The sequence below is a fragment of the Agelaius phoeniceus genome, unplaced genomic scaffold (assembly GCF_051311805.1).
Source record: "Agelaius phoeniceus isolate bAgePho1 unplaced genomic scaffold, bAgePho1.hap1 Scaffold_115, whole genome shotgun sequence".
Classification (NCBI taxonomy): Eukaryota; Metazoa; Chordata; class Aves; order Passeriformes; family Icteridae; genus Agelaius; species Agelaius phoeniceus.
This window is the reverse complement of record NW_027509878.1, coordinates 1,228,149-1,251,397: the sequence shown is the minus strand read 5'-3', so window position 1 is coordinate 1,251,397 and position 23,249 is coordinate 1,228,149. Positions and strand designations below refer to the sequence as shown.

General features: G+C 56.0%; 1 protein-coding gene across 1 annotated transcript; it reads left to right on the top strand.

The window, feature by feature from the left end:
* Positions 1-19,386: 19,386 nt before the first annotated feature.
* Positions 19,387-20,319, top strand: LOC143693053 (olfactory receptor 14J1-like). Its single transcript, XM_077173101.1, has one exon. The coding sequence runs from the start codon at positions 19,387-19,389 to the stop codon at positions 20,317-20,319; it is 933 nt and encodes a 310-aa protein (XP_077029216.1).
* Positions 20,320-23,249: the final 2,930 nt, after the last annotated feature.

Genomic DNA, 23,249 nt, shown 5'->3' with positions numbered 1-23,249 from the left:
GGGGCCGGGGCCGAGCTGCGGCGGGCTGGGGAGGGAGCCCGGGCTCGTGGCTCACCCATGAACCTGATGGCCGCCTCTCGCAGGGGCTCCTGTGGGCTCTGCAGGTAGCGCAGGGCCCGGCGCAGGTGCTCGGCCGCTCGGCTCCTGTCCTCTGCCAGCTGCAGAGAGCGGCAGGAGGGAAGGGTTGGCGCGGGCTCAGCCCCTGGGCCGGGCGCAGCCTGCGCCCAGCCCCGGCCTCCCCTGGCCGCACAGCCCTGAGGCGCGGCCAGCAGCCGCTGGCCAAGGGCTCCCGAAGGCAGGGGGCAGAGGGCCGGCTGCTGCCCGGGGAGCCGCGGTGCCGGCCCGCAGCCCCGCCGGGCCGGGGCTCCATGGGCACCCGGCTCGGGCCCACGGGAGCCTGGAGAAGAGCCCCCGCGGCCTCTGGCTGCAGCAGCGGGCAGGGGCACAGCGGCCCGGCCCCGCACACTGAGCACCGCCCTCAGGGGCCTTCTCCAGGCTGAGCCTGGGCCTTCTCGGCTTCTCTTACCAAGCACTCGCCAAACCTCCACGTCTGATCCACCTGGAGCATTTGTTCGAGATTCCGCCTCTTCAGGAATCCGGCTGCAGAGTGCAGCGTTTCCCGGGAGGCCTGGAGAGCAGCAGAGACGCGGTCTTGGCCCCACAGGCCAGGGCACAGGAGCATCCCAGTGCCACAGCCTGGAGGAGGCTGCAGCCTGCAAGGTGCCAGGGCAGGAGGCAGCCCAGTCCCCTGCCAGGGGGACAGCAGGTGGCCACAGGTCCTCACCTCAGCAACAATCTGATTCTCATCATGGCAGTGGACGTAGAGTGGGACCAGGCTCTGGCGAACGTGGGACTTCAGGGCCTTTCTTCCATCTTCTCTTAAAAAGTCCAGCATCTCTTGAAAGACACACATGGAGCTCAGCTGCACGCGGATATCATCCTGTAGGACAGGAAGGGCAAAAGACCTCAGCATCAGCTGCTTCAGGCCCCCCAGGGCACAGGCCTGCATCTGCACAGGGCACCAAGCGTCCGGGCAGCAGCCGCGGCCGTGGCTGTGGGCACAGAGCCTTACGTGGTCAAAGAGTGTCAGGAGCGCCTCAGCCAGCTGCAGGGCAATGGGGGTGGCTATTGGGGCACCCCCAATATCCAGGAGCAAATATCGGAGTAGAAGAATGGTCATCCTGATCATGTGGCTATCATTTTCCTGCAGGAGCTCCACAAGACTTTGGGTCAGGCTCCCCATTTTTTCAGCCTGTGCAGAACACAAGTTTGTGAAAGGCCAGTCTGCTGCCGCAGGGCCCAGAGGCCAAAGGCCTGTCCCAAAGCACTGGGGCAGCTGAAGCGGGAGGCAGGAGAGCTGGGAGCAGCCGCCCCAGCGCCCCAAGCCCAGGCAAGGCCAAGCGACTGCCTTGCCCGGCCCCACGCTGCCTGCATGGCTTCAGCCACTGCCCCCTTCTCACCATCAAGGGATTCTTGCCCAGCAGGACCAGGCCTCTGAGTGCCAAGTAACGCCTGGCCCTGTGCTGGCTCTGCAGGTTCTGTGCCATGATCTGCAGAACACTGTCACTGCATTCCCTCAAGTCCAGGCACTCGAGGACCTGAAAGGCACAGGGCAGTGACAGGGAGCCGGCCGGCAGGAGCCCGGAACCGCACAGGGCCGGGCCCAGGCAGCAGCACAGGGCACGGGCACCGTTCTGGCAGCTGTGCCTACGAGAGGGCAGAGAGCTGGGAGGCAGCGCTGGCCTTGAGGCTCACCTCCACAAGGAATGCCAGGGCAGGGAAATCCCAGTATGGCATCTCTTGGCCCAGCATGGCGAGCAGGTAGAATGCAATCCCGGAACAAAAGTGTAGGGCTGAATGGGAAATTTCTCTAAAAAGAGGAAAACGGAAACAAGACCCTGAGCCAGTGGGGCAAATCTCTCCCAGGAGTGACTCACAGACTTCTCATCTTTCCCCACCACCCTTCCAGCAAGGGGACCTGGGCCATTCGGGATTTGCTTTCTCATGGGCACCCTCCTCTCCCAGCCTTTTCCAGTCTGCTTGGCTGTCCCACAGTGACAAGGCCCTCTGGCCCATGACCATGGAAACTTTGCAGGACACCCCAGGCACAGAGCACAAATGTCAGAGGCCGTGGGGAGAAGGGGCTCTCACCTGGCCAGCAGAGCCACAGCAAAGTGGTGGGTGTCAAGAGAGAGCAGCGTGTCCCAGCCACACCTGCGTTCCATTGCCACCACCACATCCTCACAGCGGAGAAGGCAGAGCAGGGACTTCAGGGTGCGCACTGCAAACCTGTGTGCACAGCAAAGGCCAGGTCACGCTGGCAGCACTGGCTCCTTGGCAGGCCACGTGGCAGGGACAGGAGGAGTGGGATGGAGCACCTGTTGGGGCTGGTGGCAAGGCCGTGGTCTTGCTGGCATCCCTTCCAGAAGGCATTGACCTCCTCTGGCATCTCCAAGGTGCTGGAGAACACTTGGAAGAGCAGATGCACAAATAGGCGGGGGAAATACACCTTCAATATCCGTGGCAGACAGGGCACCTGCAGGATCTTCCACATCACCACGGTTGCCTGCAAGGGACAAAGGCCCCCGAGACAGCGCTCAGTGCCCAGGCGTCCGTGTGGCAGGGCCCGAGCGGGGCAGGGAGAGGCCCGCAGAGACCTTGGCAGGGGGAGCACGGGACCTGCTGGGCCTGAAGCTGCCCCTGGGCCAGGTTTCAGGCCAGCGCCTGAGGCAGGCAGATGCAGTGAGGGAAGGAGGATGGAGAGCTGCTGGAGAGGCGGCCTTGGGGCCAGCAAAGGCCACTTGCAGAAACTCACAGCCAGGTTAAAGACAGCCGTTTGGTCCCCATCGGAGGTGCACGTGCTGTGCACTGGCCAGCTCCCCAGCACATCCAGGAGGATCAGCTGTGCCAGCTCGGCAGTCCTGGCTGAGCCCATGATGGTCTTCCACATGGCCATGGCAGCTCTGGGGGGTCAGAGCTCTGTCTCAGGGGGGTCTCAGCCACAGCAGCGTGGGGAGCTGAGCTGGCTGCCAGCTCTGCCTCTGCCCACTGGCCCTGGCCAGCAGCAGCCAGGCAGCCCAGGCCTGTGGGGACAGAGCCCTGAGGGGCAGGGAGGGAGCATGGCAGCAGGCTCAGGGGCTGACGTGCCAGGGCTGGGAAAGGCAGCAGCCAGGGGGGCCTGGAAGTCTCTGTTGCTCAGACACCTGCGGCAGGCTGTACAGGCTGATGGGCTGGGGAGGCCTGAGCCCTCTGGGCAGGTGGGCCCCATACCTGTCACAGGACGGGGCCACACGCAGCAGCGTCAGGACTGCGTCATCTGGCTGTGCTTCCGTCAGATCCAGCAGGGCCTCGTCCAGCCTGGCTTCAGCACAATCATTGGCCACGAGCCACTGGTGGATGAACCTCACCATGGCGGGCACCTGGAGAAGGCACAGGGAGACTTGGGAAGCTGCCAGGGGGAGCAATGGTCCCAGCTTGCCCAGAGAAGTGCTTCCCTTCCCAGCGCGCTGCCATGTGGCCTCAAAGGCTCACAGCAACCAGCACTCATGGCTTGGGAGGCCAAGCAATTCCTGGGAGGATCAAACCCTGCCCACAGGCTGCTTACTTGGTTTGGATAGTAAAATCCTTCCTCTACAAGCATACACAGGAGGGCAGCGCTGGGCTTGGTTTTGAAGATGGGCGAGTATGGTCTGAGCCCAGTGCCCATGGCCATGGTCTCTTCCTCCTGCATTCTCTTGATGAATTTGCAGATGAACTGTAGGAGAAGGGCAGGAAGCCGGGGATGTTGCATGGAGTGCTGCACACACGGTGCTGGGCTGAGCAGGGACAGCAGGCCCAGCCCAGGTGGGGGTGGCTGCAGGTACCTGCGCTGTGCTGCGGAAGCGGCCACGGCTGGATTCCTGCTCTTGTGTGCACTCCAGGGCTGCATCTGGCAAAGAGCGAGAGCAGCCAGAGCTGAGGGGCTGCGGGAGAGGCCGGAGAACACAGGCCAGCCCTGCGCTGCCCAGGCAGGGAGAGCCCCGGGATGGCCCAGGGGATGGAGCGCGGCCACTGCAGGGTGTCTGCCCAGGCCCTCTTCCGTCCTGTGCATGGGCATTTCCCCAGGGGATAGGATGGCATGGCATGGCATGGCATGGCATGGGGTCAAGCTGGCTGCAGATGCCAACCCTGTGGACCAGCTCTGCCACTCACCCTCCTGCGGTGGCTGGAATGGCACCACCTCCTCGGTCTCCTGTGCTGGGGCAGCTCCAGGGCCTTCTTCCTCCTCCTCCACCCAGGCCAGCTTGGGCACTCTTGGGGGTCTCTGCTCCATGTCTTCTTCATCTCTGTTCCATTCTGTACATGGGAACATGCCCAGGAGATGATGGGATGGGATGGGATGGGATGGGATGGGATGGGATGGGATGGGATGGGATGGGATGGGATGGGATGGGATGCGATGTTGCCAAGCTGGCTGCAGGCACCAACCCTGCGGCCCAGCTCTGCCACTCACCTTCCTGCAGCAGCTCAAACAGCACCACCTCTTCGGTCTCCTGTGCTGGGGCAGCTCCAGGGCCTTCTTCCTCCTCCTCCACCCAGGCCAGCTTGGGCACTCTCGGGGGTCTCTGCTCCATGTCAGTGACTGGATTTGTGGCTACTTGCAGGAAAGATGCCTCAGAAATGCTCTGAGTCAGCAAGTCCTGCAGTGGTGCCTGGAAGGCACCTTCAAGAGAGAAGCCTCAGGGAGGCTTCAGGACAGCAAGTCCTGCACTCTGGTCTCGAGGGCTCCGGCCACCAGGACAGGAGACTCCTGTCAAGGATTGGGGTCTGGCCTCGAGGTCACCTGCAGGAATAAGGCCTGGGAAAGGCTCCGGGTGGGACAGGAACGAGGGCGCTGTGCGGGGGCTCCTCACGGCACCGCTCTGTCCCGTTCTGCCCCGTTGCCTGTTCCCAGCAGCCGGGCAAGCTTCTATTTCCCACGTGTCACAAAGGGCCCTTGGACACCCGTTCTATGCCACAGTGACCGTGCTGCACCGTGTCACAAAGGGCCCCTGCACACACTGCCCCCTGCCCTGGGGCCGCCCCCAGCCCAGCCAAAGTGGCCCAGGCTGGAAGGAATGCCTGGCCCCAGGTGCCTAAGTCAGCCCCACAGGATCTTTAGGAAGGGCTCAGAGCATCAGCAAACGCTGCCCTGCTCTGCGGGCTCAGGGCAGCAGAAGGAGCCCCAGGGCTGCCGACGCAGCCGTGCTGGGAAGGGCACGGGGCCTTCCAGGGAAGCTGGCATGGCCTCCTTGGGACACCTCCCGGCCGGTGGCCATCCCAAACCCACGGGTGTGACACAGACAAGGAATGTGTGGGCCAGGGCACGAATGCTGCTCTGAGCCCTGGGGCCCGGGCAGCGCTGACAGCAGCAGCTGTGGCAGAGTCCCTGCCCAAGCAGAGCTGCCACCCCCGAGCCCTGGCAGCGCTGGTGCCCGTCTCCTGCCCCAGAGACCTGTGCCCCCGGGGGGCTGCTGTGCCACAGGGAGCCAAAGCCCACGTGCATTGGGGGCTGATGGCAGCAGCACCTGCAGCAACTGCTGGCAACACTTGGTCTCTGTCAGAAGCTCTTACTCTGTGCTGGAATTATTTTCTCATTGAAGTCATTTCCTGCACCACAAACACATCTTGGCCATGAAGACACGGAAGAATCTGGCATTAAGGAATCCTCACTTCAGGAAAGTTGTACTTCCCATTGCTCAGCTCAAGTAGTTCCAAAATTTGCAAACTTCCCAAATTTATTGGGATGGCCTGAGAATGTGACTGGTCTACAAGTTTGCATCCCATCCTGAAGCAGCAACTCATTTGCCTTATCATCCATTGAATGTCACTTTAGAAAACATAACACTACACAGAGCCAAAAAGAAGATCATTCTTTGATTTGCAAATGGATTTTGATGAAGGGATGATAATCTCCTAATTTTCTTAAGGAATAAAAACTCTCAAGGAATGAAAGACCACTCCATGTTACAAGAGTAACCCAAACAAATGAGTAGATGGCAAAAGGGCTGATCCTCCCCCAGTACAGATATCTAAGTGGCCAATAAAGTACAGCTCTCCCCTCTTGTTCCCTGCAGGGGAAAGAGGACCATGAATAGAAATAGTCACAGATATTCTTTCTGCCCTCCATAACCAAAGCTGTGCCAAAGCATAGATGCTGCCTTCAAACTGACTCAAATTCCAGCCCAGACCTCTCACCTTCCAGACAACTCCTTCCCCAACACCCCACTGACACCAACCCCCCAAACTCCCACAGAGAAGCCCTCAACACCTCACCAGGAGCCCCAGCTGTGCCTGTCCCTCTGCAGAGCTTTCCCAGCCTCCAGCAGACGCCCTGGTTCCCTGCACGTGCCGTGGGCTGGCACTCGGGAGGATCTGCTCCAAGGCCTTCCCCGGTGGCAGCTCAGGCTGCCAGGCCTGTGGTTCCTGGATCCCCCTTCCCAGCGAGCCTTCCTGGGCACGGCTGTTCCATGGGCACCTCTGCGCTCAGCTCGGACTGCTCCACTCAGCCAGGGCTGCTGGGAAAGGATCCAGAGCAGCCTGGCCAGCTCTTTCTCCAGCTCCCTCTTCACTCTTGGGGGAGGTAGAACATCCCACAGGAAAGCAACTGGTGCCACAAGGAGTGGGCAGCATCAGGCAGCTCTGGGGAGGCGCCTCAGCACTGCTGTATCCTGAGGGAACGCTGCTGGCCATGCTCTGTGTGTATCTGCAAAAGCTTCAAATCAGCTGCCTCAGCTCCCAGGGCCTCTCTTGGCCAGCATCCTGACGTGGATGCAGGGCTGCTGCCAGGCACTGCTGGGACCCAGCGGGACAGGAGCGGCTGTCTCGTGTCCACGGAGCAGCCCTGACACAGCCAGGGCCATGCCGAAAGCAGACAAACGCTCCCGGGTCAGCAGAGAGGAGCAAGGAGCACTGGGCTCCTCTCAGGGGATCTCAGCTGGGCTCACTCCACCACACGCCCCCATTTTGAGGCCTGCTGATGCCCAGCTGCCAGAAATGTCCACCTTGTTCTCTCCAAGATGCACAGGGAGAGCCAATGAGCAGGACACCTTGGGAGGCCTTTTCTGAGGCCAGGGACACACCAAGATCAGCCAAGGCTCTGCCTGCTGCCTGGCCCACACAGCCCAGCTCTGTGCTGGCCCTGGGCCACAGCAGCTCCCACCAAGTAGGAGGCAAATGCCTTTTGCCAAGAGTTGAAACACAGCAGACAGGAAAGATGTGAAAAGTGTGTGTGTAAAGGCCTTTTAATTCACAGCTCTTACAGAGATCTTTGGGGCTTGTGGCTGGACAGAGATGCTCCTGCTCACACCTCTGTCCAAAGGGAGGGAACACACCCTGCTGCAGGTGCTTGGCTTGGTCTCTGCAGGTCCAGGCGGATGCCAAACCTGCTCTTCACAGCCTTCTCCCTTGCCCTGCTCCTCTGCCAAGTGCAAGGGGCCTCAAGGATTGAAAGGAGCACAGAGAGACAAAGGGGGACACTCGCACCTGCCTCACTGGGAGCTCCCTGGGAAGCACTTTCCTTGAGAAGCAAGCCCCTTTCCTCCAAAGGCATTTCCCCAAATGTGTGGCTTTCCTGGGCAACACCAACACACTCTTAAGCAAAGCTGGCAAGGCTGAATGACTCCAGGTCCTTTCAGGACAGGCACTCCAGCTCCAGCTCGTATTCCCCCAAGTGTGTGTCCAGGTGGAGGTTCAGAGGTGCAGCCCCAAGCCCTCTACAAACACAAGCTGCCCGCTGCCTCTTCCCCTGCCTCAGCTCCTGCCTGTGCTCACAGCACCAAAACCAGGCTGTTCCCAGCCAGAGCCCAGAGCCCTGTCCCCACAGGATGCTCTTGCCAGCACCTTCCAGGACTCTCTGCTGTGCATGCAGCGCTTTTCATGCCCGCTCCCAACAGGCTTTGGAACACAGAGCACAACCTGGCTGGCTCTGCCACCAGCACAGCCCAAACGCAGGCGGAGGAAGAAGCAGCAGGGGTTGATTTGCGGCCATGCCCAAGAGAGACTGGAAGGGTGCCCTCCCTCTGCTCTCCCTTGGTTGGCTTTCTGACTGGCTCTGAGCCTGGGGCTGCCATTCCTCACTTATGGGGACCAGAACCACAGCCGGGATCCCGGCACTGCCTGGCAGCGCTCCGGGCACCGGCACGGCCGCGTGTCCCAGTCTCGGGCACCGTGCTGCTGCTTCATTTGCCCTTAGGCACACCCAGAGCTCCCTGCTAAGCCTGGATGGTCTCTGGTTCTGCCCTGTTCCTCATCCTGTGCAGGGATGGAGCATTGCTGTGCTTTCAGGAAGCTATTCTTGAAACCTTCCAGCATTCCAAGCTCATTTTCCCTCCTTGGATGCTTGCCATGGAATCCCTCTTAGCTGGGTTCAGAGCATCCTCAGGTTGGCTCTTCCAAAATCCAGGGGCTCCAGGGTGCTCAGCAAGATCTGTCACTCCACAGTGTTGTGGAACTGGACCTTCAGCACAGGGACCCTTCCAGCCTGACCTGCCCTTGTTCCTCTGTGTCTGTGCACAAAACACAGTGTGGGAGAGAACGGCAGGAGGGGCCTGTGTGTCCCAGGGCCCCGGATTTGCATCGCTCCAGCTCCACAGAGATGCAGGTAAAGTGAGGAAGCCAAACTGTTTATTAATGGAAGGCGAAGCAAAGGGATGAGCTGGGAGGGAAGAAAGGGGATGGGCAGGGTCTGAGGGCTGGAGGGAGGGAGCTGTCAACAGGGAGGGAGAAGGCAGGAGCCATGGGGGCTTCCCACAGGCTCAGTTGTGCCAGTCATCAGCTGTGCCTGGAACTCCAGCTGATCCCCTCTGGTCTCCAGGTGGTCTCACCTTCCAAGGGATCTGGAGGTCTTAAAGAGACACTGGTTCTTCTGAGCCAGCAGATGAAAGTTCTGCAGCTCTTCCCTCAAACATCACCTGAACAAATGTGCTTATGCAGGAGGGGCTGTTGTCTTCACTCAGGGCTCGAAGGGCTGGAAGAGAGAGGAACAGAGCCACGGTCAGAACCTGCATGTGCAGGAATCCAAGGAGACCTTCCTGCCAGAGCCATCCCACCCAGCTCTTGCCATGGCCGCAAGAGAGGAGAGGCCAAGGGGATCAGCTGCAAAGTGCTGGCCATGAATCCCCCTGCCCGCATCCCTGAAATCTCTGTGTGCTCTGCCCACGCCACCCCTGGTCCACACAGGGAGCAAAGCCCACCGCAGCCGGGGCAGGGATTGCAGCTCCCTGCCCAGGCATTGCAGCTCCCCCAGCCAGGCCCTGCTGACAGCCCACTGCCCTCATCACCCTCACGGAGGGCCTGGAGCTCTTCCTTCTGCCCCATCAGGAGCACCCAGGCAATCCCTGGGAACACAGGCTAACCAAACTAAGGCTGCCCTGGCTATTATCCAGTTTGCTTTATGGCTTAATGAGGTGAGGAATTCATGGATCTTTAACTTCCTCTGGAAGGCAGGCACATGGATTCAGAGCTATCACACACTAAGTGTATGTTTTTGGGGGTTACTTTAATAATGGTCCTTACTGTGAGGAAATGACACGGGGGCAAATTTTTTCCCAGCCCTTCCCCCAGCTCTTTGGGTCTGCCCCTCCAGTTTTCAAAGGGTTCAGATCCACTCTAAATGCTAATGATATCATACAGTGGCTGGTGTTGCTGATAGGCCTGTTACATTTAGCATTCAGAGATAAGGGAAGATTAACCTGGATAACCACACTGACACCTACCCCAGAGACCAGGGATGCTGCTGCCCCAGAGCCTGACCCTGCCCCACAGCCCACCTCAGAAATGAACCACCCAGGCTGGATGAGGGTTCTAATGAAAGAGATGGGCCAGGTGCTGAAGGAGTACATTCCCACAGCTGGTGAAAAGCCATCCCCCTGCCTCAAAGAGGTGTGTGATGGTGCAGCAGTGGAACTCACAGATGTTACAACTGTCCAGGTTCCAGCTGAACTGCAAAGGCAGTCATGGCCAGCAGCAGTCGCCCTGGTGGAAACAAGGAGATCTAAGATGAAATCAGAGCACCCAGATGAGGATATGAAAGGAGGGCCTTCCCAATGCCCAGGAGAGGCAACAGTTGAGGTCATCACCGAGTCCCTGACGTACGAAAGTCTCCGTAATCTGCACAAAGACATTGTATGACAGGGACGTGAGGCTTATACAACCTGGCTACTTTGGGTCTGGGACCTTATGGGTACAGGTGTCCAGCTGGATGGTGGTGAGGCAAGGAATTTGGGACACTTGACTCAGGGCTCAGGTATGAATCTGATTTTTGTAAGGGAGCCAAGGTCCCTTTCCCTCTGGGAGTGGCTTTTAATGAGTGTCAGAGAGAGGTTTGTCCACAGGGAGAGAATGCAGGACCAGCACCATAGAATGCGCCGGAAGACTCTTGAGGAAGGGATCCAAGAGCTGAGAGAAGTGGCAGTATTGGAGGTACTCTTTGGGAGGGATGGACAGCATGATAATGACCCCAACAAGGTCAGGTGCACAGGGCAAATGTTGTGGAGTCTGGTAAATCTGGGGCCAGCTCAATACACCACCTTTATTGCAACGATTAATGCCGATAACAAACGAGAGACAGTGGGTTCTGTTGCCAACAAGCTTAGAAATTATGAGAGTGTGATCAACGGCCCAATGCAGGCTCATGTCTCTGTTGTGGTCCAAGAACTCAGAGAGGAGATGAGGGAGATGAGGGAGGAGGTGAGGAGGAACAGTTCCCACATTGCACCAGTGTGAGTCACAGGCCCCAGAGTCAGAGCCCAACGTTCCCCAGCTAGAGAGAGAGGGTACAGCCCACGGGCTGACCTGTGGTTCTTTCTGCGTGACCATGGGGCAGACATGGGAAGGTGGGATGGAAAACCCACTTCTGTCCTGGCAGCACGGATGCATCAGCTCAAGGAGGGAAACACTAATCGAGGGAACTCAGTAAAGTGAAGGTAGCCTCAACCTCCCATGACTGAGCTGCTGAGTATGATCCGTCAGATCCCCTGGAAGGAACCTCTACCATGTATGCCCAGGGTTAGAGGGCCCCTGCCTCTAGCCAGGGAGAGGCACGGGAAAACCGGATTTTCTGGACGGTGTGGATCCGATGGCCTGGCACATCAGAAACACAAAAATACGATGCCTTAGTTGATACTGGTGCGCAGTGTACCCTGATACCATTGGGACATGTGGGGTAGAACCTGTTTCCATTGCCAGGGTGATGGGGGGATCCCAGCAATTGACCCTGTTGGGAGCCCAGGTGAGCCTGACTGGGAAGGAGTGGCAGAAACATCCTATTGTGACTGGCCCAGAGGCCCCGTGTATTCTGGGCATAGATTTCCTCCAGAATGGCTGTCACAAAGACCCAAAGGGACTCAGATGGGCTTTTGGCATAGCTGCTGTGAAGGCAGAAAACATCAAGCAGTTGATCACTTTGCCTGGACTATCAGAAAACCCATCTGCAGTAGCTCTCCTGAAGGTGGAAGAGCAACGAGTGCTGATTGCCACCTCGACAGTGCACCGCCGGCAATATTGAACAAATTGAGATGCCGTGATCCTCACCCACAAAATGATCTGTGAGCTGGAGAGCCAAGGGGTGGTCAGCAAAACCCACTCACCCTTCAACAGCCCCATCTGGCCTGTGCACACGTCTGACAGAGAATGGAGATTGACTGTGGACTATCATGGCTTGAATGAAGTGACTCCACCGCTGAGCGCTGCTGTGCCGGACATGCTGGAACTCCAGTACGAGCTGGAGTCCAAGGCAGCAAAGTGGTACCCACTGTTGACATTGCTAACGTGTTTGTCTCCATTCCTCTGGCAGCAGAATGCTGGCCTCAGTTTGCTTTCACCTAGAGGGCCGTGCAGTACACCTGGAACCGACTGCCCCAGGGGTGGAAGCACAGCCCCACCATCTGCCATGGACTGATCCAGGCTGCACTGGAAAAGGGTGAGGCTCCAGAGCACTTGCAGTACATTGATGACATCATTGTGTGGGGGCACGCAGCAATGGAAGTGTTTGAGAAAGAGGAGAGGATCATCAGGATTCTGCTATCAAGAAGAGTAAAGTCAAGGGACCTGCCCTGGAGATCCTGGGAGTGAAGTGGCAAGACGGACGGCATCAGATTCCCACTGAGGTCATCAACAAAATCACTGTGATGTCTCCACCAACTAGCAAGAAGGAAACACAAGCTTTCCTGGGTGCCATAGGTTTTTGGAGGATGCACATTCCCAAATACGGTCAGATCGTGAGGCCTCTTTACCTGATCACCAGCAAGAAGAATGATTTCCACTGGGGCCCTGAGCAGCAGCAAGCCTTTGCCCAGATCAAGCAGGAGATCGCTCATGCAGTTGCCCTTGGCCCAGTCAGGACAGAACCAGAGGTGAAGAACATGCTCTATTCTGCAGCCGGGAACCATGGCTTGTCCTGGAGCCTTTGGCAGAAGGTGCCTGGGGAGACTTGAGGCCAGCCACTGGGATTTTGGAGTCAAAGCTACAGAGGGTTTGAAGCCAACCACACTCCCACAGAGAAGGAAATCTTGGCTGCCTATGAAGGAGTCCAGGCTGCCTCAGAGGTGATTGGCACAGAAGCGCAACTCCTCCTGGCACCCCGACTACCGGTGCTGGGGTGGATGTTCAAAGGCAAGGTTCCCACCACCCACCATGCCACCAGTGCCACATGGAGCAAGTGGATTGCTCTTATCACACAGCACACCCATATAGGTAAACTGAATCGCTCTGGGATTTTGGAGGTAATTACAAATTGGCCCAAAGATGAACATTTTGGTGTCACAGATGAAGAACAAGAACCAGTGACACAGGCTGAAGAGGCTCCTCCATATAACCAACTGCCCCCAGAGGAAACACGCTATGCTCTTTTCACTGACGGTTCCTGTTGCATCTTAGGGATGAACCAGAAGTGGAAAGCAGCCATATGGAGCCCCACAGGACAGGTCACAGAGGCCACTGAAGGAGAAGGTGGATCGAGTCAACTTGCAGAACTCAAAGGCGTTCAACTGGCCCTGGACATCGCAGAAAGAGAGAATTGGCCAAAGCTCTACCTTTATACTGACTCATGGATGGTAGCCAATGCTCTGTGGGGATGGCTGGAGAGGTGGAAAGAGGCTAACTGGCAGCGTAGGGGAAAGCCAATTTGGGCTACTGAAGAGTGGAAAGATATTGCTACCAGGGTAGGGAGGCTACCTGTGAAGTTCCGCCATGCAGATGCCCATGTCCCCAAGAGCAGAGCTAATGAGGAGCACCAAAACAATGAGCAGGAAGACCAGGCTGCAAAGATAGAGGTGTCCAAGATAGATCTAGATCAGGAACACAAGGGACAGTTATTCCCAGCTCGATGGGCCCATGATGCCTCAGGCCATCAGGGCAGAGATGCCACCTATAAGTGGGCACGAGACCGAGGGGTGGATTTAACCATGGACAGAATTTCTCAGGTTATCCATGACTGTGAGACGTGTGCTGCCATCAAGCAGGCCAAGCGAGTGAAGCCCCTGTGGTACGGTGGGCAGTGGTCCAAGTACAAGTATGGGGAGGCCTGGCAGATTGACTCCATCACACTGCCCCAGACACGCCAGGGCAAGCACTGCGTGCTGACCATGGTGGAAGCCACCACTGGATGGTTGGAAACCTACCCTGTGTCTCACGTCACTTCCCAGAACACCATCCAGAGCCTGGAAAAGCAAATCCTGTGGAGACATGGCACCTCTGAGAGGATTGAGTCAGACAATGGGACTCATTTCAAGAACAGCCTCATCAACACCTGGGCTAGGGAACATGGCATTGAGTGGGTGTACCATATCCCCTACCATGCACCAGCCACAGGGAAAGTAGAGAGGTACAATGGACTACTAAAAACCCAGCTAAAAGCTTTGGGTGGGGGATCTTTCAAAAACTGGGAGCAGCATTTAGCAAAGGCCACCTGGTTAGTTAACACCCGAGGTTCCACCAACCGAGCAGGTCCTGCCCAGTCTGAGTCCCTGAATGTAATAGATGGAGATAAAATCCCAGTGGTACGTGTCAGAGGTTTGTTAGGGAAGACTGTGTGGATCAATTCTGCCTTGAGTACAGACAAACCCATTCGTGGGGTTGTCTTTGCTCAGGGACCAGGTTGCACATGGTGGATAATGCAAAGAGATGGAACAACACGATGTGTACCACAGGGAGATCTGATTGTGGGGTGAGAATGATATGCAATATCACTGTTTGTTGGATGTTACTGCCATTGCCTGTACATTAAACCATACAGACATGAGACAGAAGGAAATGTGAAAGTGCTGAAGGTCTGGGCAAGTGGAAGATGGAGAAGGAGATGTGCAAGTGTCGAAGGTCTGAGCAAGTGAAAGATGGAGCTTTGAGTGAGTAAAGAGAAAGGGGGGAATCCTGCAGCTCTGTAGTATAGGGCTGGGATTCAGTGGTCCAGCATGGGGATGTGATGAGGGCATGATGGGTATTGCTTGTAAATTTTGGGGGAACAGATGGAAATTCTGCGTGAATAAATGGATGATGTGTGGTAGTCTGTTGATGATATGGGGATAAGGGGTGGAATGTCCTAGGGTGACGTTATGATGCTTGTATCCCCATTCATGTGTTCTGTTTATGCTGGATATTATGTTCTATGCCTCTAAGACTGGCTCTGAAGAGTGAAAGTTTTGTTTGGGTTTTCTTATCAGCCTGGCGGGACACAGAGACGCGCAGTACATAGTGCTGCTTTTGCTTTTTGCCTTTGCTTTTTGCGTTGCTCTCTCACTCTTGCTTCTGCTTCACTTCTGCTTGCTCTTGCTTCTGCTCATTAGCTAGTTTAGCTAAACTGTCCAAATTTCATCCTGAACTGTTTCTCCTTTCCTTTTTGAACCATCTCGAACCTGCTCCGGACTGGGACCTGGGAACACCGAGCATTTGCACCTTGTGGCCTGCAGCAGCTGCCCCAGCGCCGGAGGGACTGAGAACAGAGCGACCACCACCAAGAGAGAGTTTCTGAATTTGTCATCTTTTTCAGAGTGGTGTCATCCGGTATTGTTCATTCTGCGTGCTGGGGGGTGCTGTGCCTGTTAAATAAACAGGTTCTTTCCACTCCTCTCCGAGGAATCCTTCCCAAACTGGTTGCGGGGAGGGGCTGTGTGGGTTTGCTTTCTGGAGGGACCCCCCTTTGGAGATTCTCTCCCAAATTTGCCTTAAACTAGGACACCCCAATATGGGATGGAAAACAGGATTGATTCAGACCGGGGAACTCATTTCACATGAAAGATATTGCAGAAAGTTGTTCAGGCCCTGGCAGTAAAATTGGAATTACACACTCCATGGCAACCATAGAGTTCTGGTCAGGTTGAGAGAATGAATCAAACTCCTAAAAGAGCTCTAGTTAAGCTAATGACTGAAACCCAAATGTCATGGATAAAATGTCTCCCTTTGGCTTTATTAAGAATTAGAACCCACCCCCAGTCAGATCTGGGGGTGTCACCCTATGAAATGATGTTTGGGTTTCCCTTCCTGACCTCACCCCAGAAGGCTGCCACCCATGAGGAAGGGGAAGCCAATGCCAAGAAATAAGTGATGTCTATAGCACAAACCTTAGAAGGGCTAAGACATAAAGGGGCAATTCCTCAAACTACTACCCTGGATTTCAGAATCCATAATATTAATCCCAGGGATTGGGTGATGATTAAGCCATGGAGAGATCAGCCTCTAACTCCTCAGTGGGAAGGTCCCTTTCAGGCACTGCTCACCACCGAATCGGCCGTGCGAGCTGCAGAGCGGGGATGGACTCATGGCAACAGAGTCAAAGGCCCAGGAGAAGAACCCAAAGAGTGGACTGTAACATCCAGGCTGGGTGAAACAAGATTGACTCTCAAGCAGACACTCAAAGACAACCAGGAAAACACCAAGATGCCCAAAAAGCAGAGTCAAGCTTCCACCAACCAGCTCGAGAACTGTCTTCCTGTTTTCATGGGTGAGAATTACCAGCAGCTGTTGAGGGGAAGTACACAAGGGACTGTAAAAGGCAATGGCACAGCTTCTTTAAGAAAATAAGACAAAGGAAGGAGGGCAAGGCTGGGTTGGCCCCTTTGTTTGCTACCAAGAAGGCTCCATAGCCCTGCTGTGGGTAGCAACCCCATGGGCATGGTAAGGTAGGGACAAAAGGCCATACCAGACCTCTGTAATTCCTCAGTTGTCCTTTAATTCAACAGGGACTGGAGGGCAGGACCGAGTTGGCCTCTGTGCTCACCCCTAAGATGCACCAACTATGGGCAGCAGCCACACAGGCACGGTAGATGGGAGTCAAAGCCATACTGGACCTCTGGGATGCCCTTTGTCCATTCCAAATGAGTGTGTCCAAGGAAAACCTGAGATTTTTTCTCCTGTTCCCACTGTCCTTGCCCACATCAACAGATGCTGGTATGACTCATATAAGAGAGAGACAGAGTTTTACTTAATTGTTCAAGCAAAAGGACTTCTAGAAAAAGAAAAGGGGAGTTTGTTATAGAAGAGTAACCCTATGGTTGACTCTCACAATTAAGGGGTGAATATTAAATATATGTTAAGGGACATTTTGTAGATGTACAGTTATCTTTCCCCTCCCCCTTGCATTGCTATCACAGGATGGCCTCAGTAGCTGGGGCATTTGGGAGGGTTGGCTTGTTCCTATGGCAGCACCTGACCTCCAATCAAGGGGTGAGACAGTGATCTCCAGCACTGGACAGAGAAGAAGGAGTTGATTGACAAGACTTTGGGAGGGGCAAGAGGTATAAAAGACAAATCATCCATTTTGTAGATGAGCACATGGTGAATGAATCCTTTGCTCCCGATGTGGTATCCTTTCCTTTCTTGATTCAGTCTTCTGTTGTATTTTGATAAGGTCTTAATAAAGCATTTAAACTTTTGAAAGTAAAAATGGTTTCTCACATGAGGTTGGGGAATGTGGGGCAAGGTGGTCCACACAGGGTCAGCTCCAAGGTACAACTTCACTGACCTGGCCAGACCTCCTTAGGAGAGACTCTGGATCAATATCAATCACAGAATACTGCAATCACCTTTTCTATAATAGGAAGAACAATAAAAGACACCCTTTAAGATAGGAATACATATTACTAAGAAGCTCTTTGAAATATTTCTCCATAACTGTAAAAGGAAATCTTCCTGCTGAACTACTCCAGACCAGAGGAAATCAAGGCACAGCCATGGTTTGTCAGGACTTGCTTGATCCTAATGAGCCCCGTGGTGCATTTGGAGCTGAGTCTGGAACCTCAGGGCCTGAGAGGGGATTGCACAAACCTTTCCAGGAATCAAAGTCAGAGGAAAAACTCAAAGTGTCTCAAAGCATGATTGGGTCCTACTGAGGTCCATCCCCAACACAGGCTCCTCATGGAGTCCTTGGAGGAGAGAACTGGAGGCCAGGATTGCAAAAACTCCTCTCCGATATTCAGAGTGGAAAAGAAAATCCAAACTACCTTAAAAAACTTGGGTACCTCAAAGTATTAATGAGCCCCACTAAGTGTCCATGCAAAGCCTCTCCAGGGACTCATTAAAGCAGATAATTGGGGCCATGATTGCACAAACCTCTCACAGAGTCTATATCAAAAGGGAAACACCAAGTACCTTCAAATACTGAAGTACCCTGAAGCATTAATGAGCCCCACTGAGTGTTGTTACTGACAAAGCCTCTCCAGGGACTAATTACAGCAGATAATTGGAGGCCAGGATTGCACAAACCTCTCAGAGACTCCAAGGCAAAAGCCAAAGCCAAAGTCCTTTGAAAAAGCTGCAGTCCCTGCAGGGAGCATTCAGGAGCCCCCAGGGCCATTGCTGAGCAAGGCTCCCCAGGGACTCCTTGCAGCAGATCCTTGAGGCCACTGGGATGTGGGCTAGGGGGGGATGCTGAGGGCAGCACAAGGGGCTGACAGTGCCCAGCCTGGCTGGGGCTGGGCCAGGAGGCCCCAGGGCCTCAGCACAAGGTGTCTCCTCCCAGCCCTTGCTGGCACAGACCCTGCTGTGCCCCAGGGCACCAAGACTTGGCTTCTCTTTGTCCCCACCTGTCACCACTGCCTGCAGTTCTCTGCTCTGCCTGGGGCCTGGGGACACTTGCTCAGTCATGTCCCTCACTGGGACCCATTAAAAGTCCAAGAAACTTTGGAGTGTGATTCTGCCTTGGAGTTCTGGAGAGGTTTCTTCAGCTCCCTCTCAGGGACTGATGTTCAGGGCCTGAGCACAAAGCCCCAGAGGCTCATTAAAGTCCTGGTGCTGTGTCTGTGCTGCTGAGCTGGGCTGGGCTCCTGGCACAGAGGCAGCTCCTGGTGACCAAGAAGAGCTTCAAAAGCACATTTCTCTGGATGAGCAGCTCTTGTGCCAGCCCAGCAGGGCTGGGGCACTGCCTGCAGCCAGCCCGGGCACAGCCCAGAGGCACAGAGAGCTTCAATCAGTCAGGGCTGGGAAGGGGCTGAGAAGTGCCTGGGGCACAATCACTGCCAGCCCTTGGCACAGGAACCTCTGGCTGCAGGACAGTGCAGCTGCAGCTCCTGGAGCCATCTCCTGCAGCTGGAACATGCCAATGCCTGCAGAGCCTGTGAGTACATTCTCTGCTTGTCTCTTGTGCAGAGCAGCCAGGGGTGCCCAGGGCTGTCGTGCAGAGCAGGGTCCTGCAGCCCAGGGCGCTGTGCTGGGGCAGGGACTCTGCTGCCTGCCAGGGACAGCTCTCAGCCAGCCCTGGCAGCTGCTCCCAGCACTGGGGGACAAGATCTGGGTGGCAGGAGACAGCTGGTGAGGCTTGGGAGTGTTCTCCTTGTGTGGGGAGGATGCTGCATTGTTCAGGGCTGCTCCCAGCATGGCATTGAACTGCAGATCATATCCAAGTAGATTATACAGGGAGCACAACAAGGATGGGGCTGCATGAAAGGGAAAATCCTGCTTTATTAAATGACTGTTCTGGGTTGCCTGGATGGGAAATTGCACATAGATATTCATGTCTCAATTCAGGCTGTGAAAAATAAAAAAAAAGTTTCCCTTTGATCTGAATAAACCTGGCAGTGACAGAAATCAGCACATGGCCCCTCACAGGCAGCATCAGTGTTGCTTTTCCAGCCTCCTCAGGGTTGCTCTGATGTTGCCATCAGAGCCTGCAGAGCCAGAGCTGCCCCTGGGCAGGGCCTGAGCTGGGAGGGCTCTGCAGGGCAGAGCTGAGCCCCCAGGGCTGGGCTGGGCTCTGGCAGCACTGGCAGGGCCCAGCCCTGGGCACAGGGAAGCAGCTGCTGGCAGGGACAGCTCCAGGCAGCAGAGCCCTGGGCAGGCAGTGGGGGGAAAGTGCCCCCAGCCTGTGCTGGGATATTTCAAGTCCTCTCCAAACCCAGCTATTCCATGATTACTTTTCTTACAGATCCCCATGTGAAGCAAATGTCCAACAGCAGCTGCATCAGGCACTTCCTCCTGCTGGCATTGGCAGACACGCGGCAGCTGCAGCTCCTGCACTTCTGCCTCTTGCTGGGCATCTCCCTGGCTGCCCTCCTGGGCAACGGCCTCATCATCAGCGCCGTAGCCTGCGGCCACCACCTGCACACGCCCATGTTCTTCTTCCTGCTCAACCTGGCCCTCAGCGACCTGGGCTCCATCTGCACCACTGTCCCCAAAGCCATGCACAATTCCCTCTGGGACACCAGCAACATCTCCTACACTGGATGTGCTGCACAGCTCTTTTTCTTACTGTTCTTCATTGGAGCAGAGTTTTCCCTCCTGATCATCATGTGCTACGACCGCTACGTGTCCATCTGCAAACCCCTGCACTATGGGACCCTCCTGGGCAGCAGAGCTTGTGCCCACATGGCAGCAGCTGCCTGGGCCAGTGCCTTTCTCAATGCTCTGCTACTCACGGCCAATACATTTTCCCTGCCCCTGTGCCATGGCAATGCCCTGGGCCAGTTCTTCTGTGAAATTCCACAGATCCTCAAGCTCTCCTGCTCAAAATCCTATCTCAGAGAATTTGGGCTCATTGTTTTTAGTGCCTGTTTATCATTTGGCTGTTTTGTGTTCATTGTTTTCTCCTATGTGCAGATCTTCAGGGCTGTGCTGAGGATCCCCTCTGAGCAGGGACGGCACAAAGCCTTTTCCACCTGCCTCCCTCACCTGGCTGTTGTCTCCCTATTCCTCAGCAGTGCCATATTTGCTCACCTGAAGCTCCCCTCCATGTCCTCCCCATCCCTGGATCTGGCCCTGTCAATTCTGTACTCGGTTGTGCCTCCAGCCCTGAACCCCCTCATCTACAGCCTGAGGAACCAGGAGCTCAAGGCTGCAGTGTGGAGACTGATGACTGGATGCTTTCAGGAACATTAAACTGTTGGCCAATTTCTGCAAATCACTTGTAATAAAAGTTATCTTTGATCCTTCTTGTTTATTTAATTTTGGAGGTTCTTTTCCTTTGTTTTAGTATTTTCATATTGTCCACAAATAAATGTCAAAGTTTGTGCCATTTCTCATTTTGTTTCTCTCCACCTTACCTGTGGCCACAGAGTGTTTTAATGAGGGGCGGCACTCTCAGTGGTTTTAAAGGAACTAAAGGATTTCCCAGCAGAGTTTTCTGCAGAGATGCCCTTTTGTTTCCTTCTCTGGGGCTGCAGCAGCAATGTCTGTGTGCAGAGCTGGGGCAGATCAGGGCTGGCCCAGCAGCTGTGCCCAGCAGCAGCAGCAGCAGCACTTGGTGTTGCCAGTGCTGCTGCCGTGGCCCTGCCCCGCTGCCCTGGTGGCCCTGGTGTTGCTGCAGGGCCTGAGTGCTCTCGGGGCCGGGCACAGCCCTGGGGGTGGCAGTGCCGGGGCTGCAGCAGGGACAGGCCATGGGCACTGCTGGGGCAGCGCTGACGCCTCAGGCCAGGCCCTGGGGGCTCCAGGCTCCTTGCCCAGGCTCTCTCAAGAACACGGCCAGGCCAAGGCTCAGCACAGAAACCCCCGTGAGCAGCCCCAGGCTGGCCGTGGGCAGGCTGGGGGCAAACAGCATGGCTGGGGCTCTGCAAGGGCCCTGGGGCAGACGGGAAGGAGCAGCAGAGCAGGGGCTGATCCATGCCCAGTGCGCTGCACAGCCCAGGGCAGCGTCCCAGAGCGTCCTCATGCAGCTGCCAACAACATCCCCCCTCTGCAGCCCTGGCCTCTCCCCCAGCTCACACAGGTGCCCCATCCTTGCAGGCACAGACACGGCAGCACTGCCTCAGCAGCCCCTGTTTGCATTGCACACAGCAGGGGCAGCACCCCCATGCTGTTGCTGTGGGGACATGAACCTGAGGGAGCACAAATGCCATCAGCCCCTGGGGCCAGCAAGGCCTGCGGGACACCAGGGAAACCACTCAGCTTTGTCCTGGCCTCTGCACTCAGCCAGAAAGTTTGTTCCCATCAGCTGGGAGTTTCCTGTGCCACTGCAGACGCTGTTGCTCAGAGCCAGGGCTGCCTGGCAGCCACCCCCAAACTGCCCTGACCATTTCCTTTGCTTCACCTTTGCTTTCTTTCCTCTTCCTGGTACAAATTTCTTCCCATTGCCCAGCCCTGTTCCCTGCCCTGCAAACAGCCCATCCCTGTTTGCCCTTTCCTCTCTGGCCCCACTCCCCATTGCAGTTCCTGACTTGGCCCCATGGGAACGTCCCTTGGGCAGCAGGATCATCCTACAAGAGCTGCAGGAATTGTCTGCAGGCTCCTGCAGTGCCTGCTGCTGCTCCCTTGCCAGAGGCACCCCAGGCCAGGAGGGCACATCTGGGCTGCTGTGTCTGCCTCTGGGGCTCCCTGTTCTGGGCAATGAGGAGGAGCTGCAGAGGCTCTGCAGGACTGACAGGATGGGCTTTGGGGCTGCCAGGAGAAGCTGAGGGACCTGGGCTGCTGGAGCTGCTGAAGAGGAGGCCCAGGGCTCATCCAAGGGTGGTTTCAGAGAATCCCAGAATCATCAAGGCTGGAAAAGACCCTGGAGATCATCAAGTCCAACCTGTTCCCTGACATCGCCTTGTCTCCCCTGGGCCTCCTCTTCTCCAGGATAAACAACCCCAGCTCCCTCAGCTGCTCCTCACAGGAATTGTGCTCCAGACCCCTCCCCAGCCTTGTTGCCCTTCTCTGGACACGCTCCAGCCCCTCCATGTCCTTCCTAAATTGGGGGCCCAGAACTGGACACAGCACTGGAGGTGCTGCCCAAGAAGTGCTGAGCACAGGGGAAGAATCACTGCCCTGCTCCTGCTGGCCACACCATTCCTGATCCATAGGAGTGCCAGGGGTTTGATGAGGGAAATGGTGCGGAGGGGGTTGGGGACAAAGTTTCATGTGTTATCAGCCTTGAAGGGTCTTGATCTTTTTATCTTCTTAGAGTGCATTAGAAGGTACTGGGGGTCAATATCAGTTGGACATTGCTGATACCAAGCTATAAACAGGAAAATAATACAGGACAAAGCTGTTCTCTCTGCATTGTTTTCAATACAATATATTCACATTAAATAAACTACTGAAATCCCTTAATTAACCAGAGAAGAATTGAACATTTAAATGATTCCCAGGGGCTTTTCTTGTTCAGGTGTTTTGAACACATGTGTATGAGACTTTTTCAGTGAATTCGTGAACTGAAGAGCTCAAGAAAGAAGAGACCTCTGGAGTAATAAAATTCAGCAGCAACCTCCAAGTGGCTGAGGATCCATCCCTATCCAGGCAGCAATGAACAGAAATGGGCACAGCTTTGTGGCTGTCCCAGCTTTGGCATGGGCCCTGGGCCTGGAGCAGGAGCAGCTCTTGAGGGCCCCAAGGCCGGGGCTCTTGTGCTGCCCTGGGCAGATGGGATGGCAGCAGGGGCTGCAGAGCTCTCAGCACCTCAGGCTGAGGGGAGCAGGGCAGCCAGGGAGCCTCCTTTGGCCTTGGCCCAGCACCTTCCCCCATGGCTGGGGCTGAGTCCTGTGGCAGCTGCAGCTGCTGCTGTGCCCTTGGCAGGGGCTGAGGCCGTGGGGCCAGTGCCCAGAGCAGCCTGGGCTGAGCAGAGCTGTGGGGCCAGAGCCGGCTGGGCTGGGCTGGGCTCAGAGAGGCCCTTGGTGCTGCCCAGAGCTCAGGGCAGCTGGCAGAGCTTGCAGGGAGCTGGGCTGGGCTCCGAGAGCCTGGCCCAGAAACCATCAGTGTCCATCTCAGCCTGGCTGAGCGTGCAGGGGCAGGACTCAGGCCAGGCCTTGTGGGGCAGGGCCAGCGCCTGTGCAAGGCATTGCAAACAGGCAAGTGGCCCAGAGAGGAGGCTGCTCTGTGCCCTTGGTGGCATGGAC